At 45.0% G+C, this 12,830-nt stretch overlaps 1 protein-coding gene across 1 annotated transcript in view; it reads right to left on the reverse strand.

The window, feature by feature from the left end:
• Nucleotides 1-4,980: 4,980 nt before the first annotated feature.
• LOC135050124 (uncharacterized protein C3orf38-like) overlaps nt 4,981-12,830 on the reverse strand; it is a 35,135-nt gene continuing 27,285 nt past the window's right edge. Inside the window, exons 3-4 of the mRNA XM_063956301.1 lie at nt 8,940-9,179; nt 4,981-5,874 (exon numbers count right to left, since the gene is read on the reverse strand). Of these exons, the coding sequence (XP_063812371.1) occupies nt 8,955-9,179 (225 nt within the window). The 3' untranslated portion in view covers nt 4,981-5,874; nt 8,940-8,954. The remainder of the gene's footprint in view (nt 5,875-8,939; nt 9,180-12,830) is intronic.

Below are 12,830 nucleotides of genomic sequence, written 5' to 3' on the forward strand. Positions count from 1 at the left end.
CTAACTCATGTCGACCTAATGAACCACACATCCCCTCTGAATCAGACCCGTAAATTTATACTGTTTGGGGTTCAATGTTTTGAATGGTGAAAATGTCCAAATCTAACCATTGCTTTTATTTATTTTTAATAATATTTTTATTGGAGTATCGATAAATGATACAATATGGTAACAAACAGGAGTGAGAATACAATGTAAGTGCGAGCATAAATCCGTCGAAGAAAGGAAATATATCAAAATGTATCATAGAAACCATTCCTTTTTAAAAGATTCCCTTACTTTAGTTTCAGATTGTTCCTCAATATCTGTTTCATGTTCTCAAACATTGTGTTCCATGGCTGTGAGGATGGCAGAGGAGCCCGCAATGTCAGACACAGCTTCCATGTACATGAGTGGTGGATGTGAATCGCCGGCAGTGGGCGTCTCTGTGCACAGGCTGAGTCATTAGCATATTTTTACAAGCACACTGCAAATGAAATCATAGCTGTACATGTAACTGCCTGCACCTCTGATCAAGCCCTCGTCTGAAATGTATCTAATAGTATAGAAATTGTTGTTAATATTCTTCTGATTAAATCTGGTCATGAACTGTTGGTATGTGAGGTTTAGGGTGCAAGTCAATTGTGGGTGAAGAGTGCAAATTGCTGTTGCATTTAAAGGCTGGCACGGCAGCCCAACTCGCACCCTTTGTCTGGCCGATTCACTAGAAAGTGCTCGCTACCCTACAGGGCAGCGGAAACGTTTGAGTGAGATCCCACCGCCATAAAGTGCGGCTGATGTCATGCGGATTTGGCTAGGCAAATCGCCCCCGGTATACTGTAGTTGATTGTCTATTGGATTAGATATATGTTGTTTAAATAAGGTGCCTTCCATGTGGCAGTGCTTTTTCAGATTCTCTTCTGTGGTTGTGAGTTGAGAATTGAGATTGGTATGTTTTATATCAAATATAAGATCTTGCTTTTTTGTGGTTATTATGCTTTCTTGTATACCATAGTTTTGTTTTTGTTTTTTTTTATTATTATTATTTGCCAAACTGATATTCTGAGTTTGCATTTTATAGGACTCCAGTGTTGTCCAGGGATATGTTCTCCTGGTCTGAATGATACAGGAAGGAATGTATCAAACCTTCTAACACGTCGGTCTGGCCATCTGGCACTTCTGACAAGTGGAGAAGTTTCCCATAGTAACCAATAAGCTACTAGCTAGCATTTAGGAAGTACATTCAGTAAAATGATAGGTAGAAGTTGATTGGTTACTATAGGCAACTTCTCCACTCTTAAGATGGTTTGATACATCTCACCCTAAGCCCGGTCTTTCTGATATGATTAGGATCAGGCCAAATTACCAAAACTCTAGTATGTTCTGTAATTTCCCAATAAATGTGTAATTATCTATGATGTCTTCTCTTAATTGAGGACAGCTGGATGGATGATGTGGTATCTAAACTGGAGATTACAGTACATATTTGACTTTACCTAAGATTGATAATAGTCCCATATTACTTGCTGTGTAATAGTCACATATGCGGTGTGGGTGTACTGGGTGCACTGAGCACAAATTGGAAGTACCTGGTTCTTGGCCAGCTTCTCACCTGTGATACTCTCTTGCTGTACCACACCCTGGCAGAGATGTAAGGAAAGTATCCAGAAAAGACACAAAGAGATGTGATTTAGGTGGTACTCAGAGGCAGAACTCTGGGAGGCAACGTTGATAGCTGCTACTCTCTTATCAGTAGCCAATTGCCTTACTGGTCCCTGTAACTTACAAATCTCACCCTTTTTATAATACTTTAGATACACATTTCACAAGTGTCATACCCGGGATTAGAAACCATGACCTATTACACTGGAAGCAGACACCTTACTGATGAAGCTGTTTGCTCCTGTATAGGAAATATGAGAATTCTAACTACATAAAGTTACTTCTCTGACAATTACACATAACTTCGTATAGAAAGAATTCTCCAGCTTCCGATACAGGAGCAAATATCTCCATTAGTAAAGTGCCTGCTGTCAGTGTAACAGGTCATGGGTTCTAATCCTGGGTATGACTGCTAAGAAATGTGTGATTTAAAATAAAAGACCATGAAATGTATATATACAGTATATACGGTTATTTTTTTCAGAACACCACACACACACACAGACACACACACACACTTATCTAAATATAGGGGGGGCACCAATATTTATCTTGCCTCCGGGCTACTGGGACGAACTTACGCCACTGGTGGTACTGTGATACCCTTTTTACACCACCAGCTTCTAACACGAGTTATTGCACATGAGTGTGCATAACTTGTGTTGCTGTGCGGGGTAAAAGGGCCCAGTTGGAATAATCAGGGTGGAGTGACCCGGTATTCCAACTTGGGTAGCTTGTAGAGTTGATTTCCGGTGGAGGACTGCGCTCACTAGTCTAATTGGGGAAGGTATCGGTGCAGCTGTACCCGGAAGTGTCCAACCCCCTGTATAAATGTAGACTCTGAGGTGGTAAACGCAACTCAGGGTAGGGTCAACTTGAGGGTGGGGGGAAGGGAAAGAGGGGGGAGGGTCAGTCTACGAAAGGGATAAGTGAGTTTGCGTATATGTTGGTAAGTGTCTTGATATCTAGTGTAGTGTCTTGTATGTCTATGTGTAATGTGTTATACAGATTATGATGAGTCATTGGTTAAAGGTTTGTGGGTGTTTATTAAATCAGAATGCTCAAAAGAAGTCAAAATAGGAAAAATCAATTGGTCAGAAGAATTAAGTTCAAAATTATCATTCAAAAGTTCAATGAAGGAATATGGGAAAAATTTTGAAAAAACATCAGGTTTGTCATGCAGACGGGTGGTCTTCAGTTTGCTGGCTGTCGGGGTCCCAGCGCACAGTATACCAGCACCGGAATTCCAACACCTTTTCTCCCTCTTGGGGGTCCACGACCCCCCTGGAGGGAGAATAGATAGAGTGGCGAGCGCAGCGAACCCACCAGGGGCTCATTTGCGCTCACCCAGCTGTCGGTATGTCGGCGCCGGTATGCTATGCGCCGGGACTCCAACAGCCGGCATACCATAATACACCCATGCAGACTACCCTTTTGCTGTATACTATCCTTATTCGTATACCATTGTTTAAAGGTTTTCCATTTATGTTGGGTTACGCCAGGTGTACTTTTAGGGCACACCTTTACCATAGGATCTGATCTCAGAACCTATGTCCCCTTTGTATGTTTCCTTGTAAATAATATGGGGTCTGTTTGTGACTTACAGCGGCGTCCCGCTGTGTCAGTTCCCCACAAAGAAAAGATGTGACTTGATGTGATATGCAGTGACAGGGTTGCGGTCTTGTATGTTACTTACCATCAGTGGCACACCCAGGGCACCTGTCCCAGCTCAACTTCCGCTCCTGTGACTGGTGGGCTCCCTTCTCTCAGGACACGGTGGCCGGCTTAAAGGCAGTCTATGGTGTATAGAGGCTGCTCGCTCCGTTCAGCTTAGATATTTATTTAAGGCTTCCGTGTACCGGTCACGTGACCCGCAGCTCCATGTCAGTGGTGTCTATGTGATTTGGTTCCTCTCCGGCCGGAGAGGGAGAGAGCTTAAGTCCGCTGTATGTTGGTGGGTGAATATCTCTGTTAGGTAGCGGCCTCCAACGCGTTTCAGCACTCGGTGCCTTTGTCAAGGATCATGAAAATATATACAAATGTCAGCCAATGTAAATAGTGATTTCCAATTTTTGGGGAATAAATTTGTCCTGTTAATCACGTATTGCATATGGCTATATTTTTGAACATAACATCAAAGTAGTGCTAGTAATTGTAGGTGAAAATATAGACTTAGGACAATAGTAAATCAATATAAATACATATAGGCAAAAATAAGAAAGAAATTGGAAATCACTATTTACATTGGCTGACATTTGTATATATGTTGTCTATGAATATACATCCACATGTGCTACTTACTGTATGTGCCTTACTAAACATAGCACACTTACCTGTACTGCTGTATGCTCACCAATCTTTGGACAGATCATTATTTCTTAAATACAGCCCTTTGGCTACTTGAAATGACTGATTGGGATTCCATTTTCTATGTCTAATTATTGTTAACTGTTTGTATTGTCTGTGAACTCAAAACGGACACCTAAATCCCCTTTTTTAATGCATATCAATAAAATGTAATATTTTTAATAAATCATAAATAGAGAGTGCCCCTAAAAAAGAGTCTTCTGTTCTGTCCTCTATTACCACTCGTGGGAGTACCACCACCTGAGCATCAGCATCAGCAGGCACCTTCATCCTGATCTGACAGGACTGCTGCTGTCTTTGCCATGGCTACACTTAGGGGATCCAGTCAGACATTACGGGTCACTGTGTATGTGCTGCGCAGAAGGGGAGGTCACTGTGTATGTGTGGGGGAGAGGAGCGGTGACAATGTGATTTGGGGGGGGTGAGCAGGTCACTGTATGTGCTGCCCGGGAGGGGAGGGAAGGGGAGCGGGTCACTGTGCATGTACGGGGGAGGGGAGCAGTGACTATGTGCTGCGGGGGGTGAGTACTGGTGATATTGGGGGCATATTATACATATGACACTGACTGCTATAATGTACATTGGGGGTATATCATCCAAATGGTACTGGCTGCTGTTATATACCATATCACACTAACTGCTATTGAAATGTGAATGGATACTATTCTGTGGTCACGCCCCTTCCCCATGAAGCCACTCCCCACTAAGGGGCACCAAAATATATATTCGCACACCAAAAAAAAATAGGCTCAGGCCAGCCCTGTCGGGACATATACATCATACTATACCTGTGTGACCCCTGAAAGCAGATCTGTGCGGAATCAACACCGTTCTCTTTGAGATTTATATGATTGACACCAGGTGACTCATTGTGAGTTTGGTACGCTTCTTTCACCAATTAGAAAAGGACTGATAGAGGGATATGCACAGTTATGAACTGTAATTTGTGAAATAACAATACTACACATTGCATCTTTGTTTATCTTTTATTCCATATTAACATGACGGAAATCGAGCAAAGCAAAGATTCTCATTGACCATCCACACTTTAGAAGAAAAGGAAATCATTGTATATCCAATTTATGTTGTATTATATATATTGTACTCATAACCTTTAAGCGCCCTGCCTTGTGCGATCCAGTCCAAATTTTTCTTGTTAGAAATAAAAAAATATCTAAAAAAAAGTTCTTAAACTGCAAGCATCATTTGATGTTACGTTGGAAACTTCACACATGTGCAATGGTGGTTTTCAAAAGTGACACCTGGGGGACAAACATGAGTATTGCACTTGCCGGATACTCAATTCTTCATACTGCTACTGCATATGCCACCCTGCGGCCACGCGCAGGCATACGTACAGTAATGTGACAGTAGGTTTTTCCCACTACATGCCATATGGAGGTAAGATGAGCGTGGCTACATCTGTATTTAACAGCTGGAACCCTCTCAATCAAATGCTTTGCTTCTCAGGGTCAGACTTGTACTTCAAATGCAGGCACAGCAGTGACGATGGGTGGAAGTGCTGATCTTCGAACTTGGTTTATTTTTAATCTCTGTCTTCATGCAGCCCTGACATCTCCACCTCACAAAATGGCTGCCACAGCTGTTCTTCTCCTCACACTTTCCTCAGACCAACTCCCCCTCCTCTTCCACCAACTGTTTCCAGCCATCCAGTTGACCTATTATGGGGCACCTGTCTTCTTGTGCATAGGTAGAGAAGCATATTGCTGTGAGTCAGCAGTAATACTTCATTTATTCGGGGATTTGCACATATTGCTTGCTGTCTAATAATCCCATATTGCTTGGTGTCTGATAGTTCTAATTGTACAGTTTACTCGCGCTGTCACTGGAAGATGGTGCAGAAGACTGAAATAACAAACAGATTAGACAGTAGGCTAAATATCAAGCTCTTATTCTGAGGTAGAGTCACACATATACTGACACCTGCAAAGGACTTGAGGTGTATAGAGCCTCAGGTAAGATGGGAAACTATTGGGTAATACCCAGAAGTCGTGACATGTTCTGTGTGTGATTGCTGTGTACGTGAATAGACATAAAGGGGAAGAAAAAGAGAAGCAAAGGAAAAGAAAATGAAATTGTATATTATAATCTGTGAGAGGCTGTTATTGTGTAGATATTCTGGGCTCACCACAATATTCAGAAAGGAATGTTGCTTAACTGGTAGGCATTGCCTGTTGATTAATGATAAAACAGAAGCACTGTATGATGAAATTACTATTACTAAATCTTTCACATACACTGAAGAGTTAGACAGACAGCACTATAATATCAGGGCAGTGGAACCCAAGTAGTCAGCAACCAGATAATGATGATAATTTTGATGCTTATTACCACTATGCTTAACATTGTTTATGTATTTGTACTTATTTAAACAGACTTGAGCTGGATAAAGACCCCACTTGACCCTAGGAAACATAGTGGTTTTGGCCTCCTACCCACCTCCGTAAAAAACAAAACAAAGAAAAAACTTGGGCCCTAGTCAGAAGTTTAGGTTGTCTAATTGATGATCCAGCTGTAAATCATACTAAACTTGCAATATTAAAAAAGGTGAGTGCTATTATATACCAGCATTTTCTCATTTAGCAATAATATTGTTAATTACAATCTGTGGGAGAAGGCATTTATTAAATAGCTCACAGTGGCCAATCATGTCAGTCTACTGTATGCCCTTTACTCTTCAAAGGCCCAAAATCTGTTTGTACTTTATAGGCCCTTCTGTACCGATTTTCTTGCATTTGAGTATCGGTGGGCCTGATTCAGAGATGGACTCAGTTTCTATAGCTGCTGTGCCGCTGTACACAGCAGCTGTGAGATAATATGCTAATGAGGCAGGAGGCATCCTGCCGGCTTCTTTGGTTACTCTGGATGGCCGGGAAATTCACGCAGTCACTGGCTTCAGCACACCCTCAAAACGGGACTGATGTGCCCATTTTCTGCTGCCTGATGCCACCCCCAAACACCAGAATGTCATTCATACTGTGGTGCTTGGAGCACTGCAAGTGACCCCACAGCCCCGAATCTGGATATTTAGGACCTGTGAAAGTTGTTATAAAATGCTATCACAATTTACATATTGCACGCACTTACCGCTCTAAATGTGGATTGGACCAACTATGTATACTGGACATTGAGGCTTATTCAGTAAGGTTAGCTGCTAATCAGCAGAATTTGCTATCCTTTTGGTCGCAGGCTGGGGGCCGCCCATCGTGCTGACCGGTGCCTTCCCCCCTTCAACAAGCAGAAATTGCGATTGCTTCGCAATTTCTGCTTGTCAGCAGAAACTAAGGATGGCTCCTGCTGGCACAGCTTAGCTGCGCCCGCAGTAGTCCTGGCGCCATCTTACCCATCACGGCGGCTGCGTGTGATGTCATGCAGCAACCGCAATTACGCCCCAGACATGCCCCCATTCACGGTTCACCACCCACCATATGCGTCGCCCCGCAATGCTCCATCTCCTTCCTGGAAATGGAGGACAGGCAGAGGTGATCGCTTTTTCTGCGGCCCCCCTGCAGAAGGTGCGGGTGCATGCGCAGGATGGGCGCTGCATATGTGCCCGTGGGGCCATCGTGAAAAAAAATTCTGGTTGGATCGTGATTTGCGATCCAACCTGAATTAGCCTCATTGTCCAATTCCCATGCTTGTAAAAACGGAAGGTGAACAATACACCTGCAAATATATCCATACACCAATCCTCAAATCGTGCACAATTTGTTAGCTAATGGGTAAACCACGTGCACCGCAAAGGGGGGCAGATATAACATGTGCAGAGAGTTAGATTTGGGTGGGTTATATTGTTTCTGTGCAGGGTAAATACTGGCTGCTTTATTTTTACACTGCAATTTAGATTTCAGTTTGAACACACCCCACCCAAATCTAACTCTCTCTGCACATGTTATATCTGCCCCACCTGCAGTGCGCATACCTTTGCCCGTTAGCTAACAAATTTGCTGCTGCGATCAGATCTGAATTAGGCCCTGTGAACTCTCTGCGATGTGCCCATCACCTTGAACTTGTGAGACAAATGCTCTGCCTGCCAAGCTGGTGTTGACATTGGCTTCGGATGATCACGTTGCCAGGGATTTCCCCACCAGCTTGTCTAAGGGGGTGTGACATGAAAAGCTGACACTCAGGATGCCAGCGATCACATGACCGTTTTTTAAAATGCCGACAGGGGACAGGGTAATTATTTTATCCCTCCCCTGCACCCTACCCTTACCGGCCTGGGTGGCAGCTATGGAGTGCTTATCACAGGGGTGGCAACTAGGGCTAAGACTCGGGAGGGTGGATTGGGTGGCTACAGCTAACCTCCCCGGCCCATAGTAGTAACATAGTAATTGAGGTTGAAAAGAGGCAAAATGCCCATCGCGTTCAACCTGTATTTTGTATTAAGTTGAGTTGATTTTACTGTACCTGCTGAAGAATGTTTTATGACTAGTTAACAACTACAAATTATGTTACACCCGGATTAACGACGTCAACATTTTAAATGTTGTAACCTTAATCCTAACCCTCACCCAAATACTTACCTTCGGGGTTCCGGCATCAGGTTTCCAAGTGGAGTCGGGATTCCGGCATCGGTCACCTGACCGCAAGCATCTACCCCATTAAGATGCTGACCGCATCCCATTTAAGGTGATACAGTAGTTTTGTATGCCTTTGTGTGCTCTATTCATTGCTGTCAAGGTACTTACTTGCCTTTTACGGTGTTATTCATAAGATGTAATGACCCCAGGTCACATTCAATCCAGTTCTCATTCTAGCTGCCCCTTAGTAGCACAGTGATATTTGTGTGGACGGGACATCTCTATCACCTGCCCACTCTCCTATACTTTTAAACATAGGATGCCCTTTGGAATCTATTGAACTATTAAGCATTATGCCATACACATTAGTAACAGTGGCATGCCCACCTTTCCTGACGTTGCTCAGTTTCTAGCTGGTGGATGCTGCTGTATTCTGGGGCCGAGGACTTCGGACAGTATTTGCTGCTCCATCCCTGGAGGAATGGGAACCATGGCTCCTACAAAGAGTTGGGTGGGAGGTGTGTGTAGATTCTGATGGTTGTTTCCCAGGCCTTGGCTCCCATTTCCCAATCTCTCACCATGGACTTGCCCTGTGCGTCGAGCAGGTGAACGTGGTGCATTATTCCCCTACAAAGACAGCACAAAAAATTTACAATTTAATTCCAAAAGTTGTACAGATTCACCAAAAAAATATCCATCATATGGCAAATCATTGGCACATTGTTATAACCATTCTTTTTACAGAGCAATGCAACATATGAAGCAGCAGTATAAAGACGGTATGCATAATTACACAATCTATAGTATAATACTAAAGAATAGTGCACATCAACATTACACAAGACCAATGAAGAGTAGATTTTGTTCATGGATGAAGGTGCTATGACCTAGGGATCATAGCAACAATGTTATTTTAAATGTTGGTAGTCTATTTATAGATTTATTTTGTGGCTGAAAGGCCATAATACGCCCAATAAAAAGTTCCAATAATGTATCTATAACTGTAAATATCTCAGTAAGTGGTGGTATTTTGTGTGTGAGCGTTTCATCTTAAACGAGCGATGGTGCAGCACCGCTGATGCATCATCGATGGCAGTGCACAGATGCTGAAGAATTTCAAAGGCACTGGTTCGATATTTGCGCGGAAATCACCCATATATGGCTAAAGTATTGATGGTTTCTCTGTCAATGGTTCAAGACCATAGACAATCGATGGTAGAACCATCATTGGCCATAATTAGCCTGTACTCACTGCATTGCTGTTGAGTTTGGATGTGGAGAGGATTGGAGGGCGGTCTAGCCCTTCAAAAACACTAGGCAGTGACACTTTCATTTACACCCACCCCCTCACTGAGCCACCTGTCCACTACATGAGATTTTATGGAATTTTCCCTCACCATGAAAATCGATGGTGGACACCATTGGACAGACAAGAACTACGTGGAGTATAAAAAAAACATTTAGGCAATAACAAATTAATGTAAATACAGATTGCATATAACATTTATACCAACTGGACAAAATGCCTCTTATTTGCTTTTCATGTGGAATGTGCTGGATAAGATTACAATACTGGCCACTACTGTTTCTCCTCTGCAATGTCAGCAGCCCGACCAGCAGATTTTACATATAATCTGCCACACAGTGCTTTCATGTGAATGTGTAGCAAGGGCCAGTATGCTAGTGTGGTCACTGGCCCTGCTACTATGCACCATCCTCCCCCTTGTCTGGGTCGGGCTCGGGTCAGGAGGGACCCTGGCACCGCCCTGTGCGGTGGGATACGGCTATGGGATCCGGAAGCCCCGGGGACCTGGACCTTGTCTGGTCAAGTCCCCACCTGCTCTCATAGCAGCAGAGTTTGGCAGCGGCCGTGGAGTGTAGTGATGGTGGACCTGCATCCGCAAGGATTCAGGTCCTGCCAATCACAGCGCCACATTTAAAATTTAGCGCCAACAGTGAGCCAACCATGGCTCACGAGCTGGTGGCCAATTAGTAGTGGTGGCAGCGAGCCAATCCTGGCTTTCCACGTCATAGCCCCGCCCCCTGGAACTGGCTCATATTAGCCTAGCCAGCGCCGGGAGCGGGAGCTCAGTTCATTGGCCAGGAAGGAACAGTAAAGAGCTTCTGGAGATAGAAGACGCCAAGGAAGGCTCCGGAAGTCCCGGAGGGCAGCGGCCATTGTAAAAGAGCTGAAAAAACTGACCGCCGCCTGGTGGGTGCAGAACCGACGCCTGTCAGTGAAGACAATGGAAGTCCTGGGGTGGCGGGGCTGGACAAGGCTTGGTTCAGTCACAGCCCTTAGGATAGGTAAGTCCAGCTGGTACCACCCTAGACCACCAGGGTTCAGGCACTAGGCCCGAGGGTATATCAGGCACTAGGCCTGTGGCACAGTAGGCGGGCACTAGGCCCGGGTGATATAAGGGGGCAGTAGGCCCAGGGAACAGGATGGGTGTTAGGACCTATAGAATTGTACAGTAGGCGGGCTCTAGGCCCGGAGAGCAGGACGGGCGTTAGGCCCTATAGGAAGGCGAGGGGGGGGGGGGAGTAAGCCCCAACATCAGTAGTAGATTGGGGTACAGTGGCATTGCATAGGAAGTCTGCGCTACGCCGCAGGTGTGGTTAGTCGGCGCTAAGCCGTGGTATCTCTTATTCCAGTGCTAGGCCGCAGGTTGGATAAGCCGGCACTATGCTGCAGGTCTGGTAAGTCGGCTTTAGGCTGTGGTGTCTCTTGATCCGGTACTAGGCCCCTACTTTAGGGTGTACTGTCAGAAGGTGTGCGCTGGTGAGTACCATAAAGTTTGAGCGGTATAATCACATTATGTCGTAACCTCTGCATGCTATTTCACCATTGTTTCACAATGGTGGGCTGCCTCTTTGTGCTCTATTACAGGAGTTTTAGAAGGGAGGGCCAGTCGTCTGGCAGGAAAGCCGAAGTTACATCCGGTGAGCATATTCGTGTTTCGTGTGTAATCTGTGTAAGTTGTCCCTTTTCCCATTTTCCCTTTGGGCGTTTTCGTTCAGGTTCGAACCTGGTGCTCTGCACCAAAACGGGGGCACCCTGTCTGATGCCAAAAGTGCCAATGATGACCATTCACTGATCCCAGTGGAGGTCGTCCCTGTGTAGCGTCCTTTCCAGGTTACCACAGGTGGTTCCTATCCGTGTCCAAGCCACATTCCAGTGCCGTCCGAGTCACCTTGACTGAACTTTGACTGAAAGTGGGAACGAGGGATTTGAGGTAAACACCTAACCTACACCCAAGGACTGTGGGTCAAGCAAATCCCCCACTGCCCCTCCCACAAATGTACGCTCCATTAGGTGCTGATCTTTTTACCTAATCAGTTACGTGGGTGGTATTCAGCATGCCGGCTGTTGGGATCCCGGCGCTCAGTATACCGGCGCCGGAATCCCAACACCTGGCATACCGACACCTATTCTCCCTCTTGGGGGTCCACGACCCCCTGGAGGGAGAATAAAAGCACCACCGTGCCCGCAGCGAGCCCACAAGGGGCTCATTTGTGCTCGCCCAGCTGTCGGTATGCCCGCGGTCAGTATTCCGGCGGCGGTATGCTGGCCGCTGGGATCCCGGCCACCGGCATACCATACTACACCCCAGTTACGTCAATAAGCAGGCTTACCTTGAATTAGACATTATGTGGCAGATTAAAACCAGGAGAAATTCATGCTTTTCTTTAAGTATGTATTCACCTTTTCTTTTTACTAAATATTCTAGACTAAAAACACAAGTACAGAAGAGGGAAGAAGACTATGGATAAGAGATACATTATTAAATCGTACCAGAGAACCAGAACAAGAAGCGTGGCAGTGGAAACACAGTAACTTACAGTATGCATTACATTTCAAAACATTGCAGCGTTTTTGAGTAACGTACGTTACATAAGGTTGTAGCCTGATGTGTGTATTTTGAGTTTTAACACAACTATAAGATTCCCCTTCTGTCTTGTAACGTGAGTGCGACGAGGCACTGATAAGGCATTTTGTGCACAGTATCATGGCACTGACCTACAACTGTATGGTGACTCGAATCACCCCCCCCCCCCACACACACGCACACACACACACACACACACACACACACAAAAGGAGAGTTATCGTAGACTTACCATTGTTAACTCTTTTTCTGCGAGGTACATTGGGTTCAACAGGGAAACATCGGGGTGTAGTGTGGATCTTGATCCAGAGGCACCAACAGGCTAAAGCTTTAGGCTGTCCCAGGATGCACTGGGGCCTCCTCTATAACCTTGCCTCCAGGCACTGTG

This window comes from Pseudophryne corroboree, chromosome 2 (genome assembly GCF_028390025.1).
Source record: "Pseudophryne corroboree isolate aPseCor3 chromosome 2, aPseCor3.hap2, whole genome shotgun sequence".
Lineage (NCBI taxonomy): Eukaryota > Metazoa > Chordata > Amphibia > Anura > Myobatrachidae > Pseudophryne > Pseudophryne corroboree.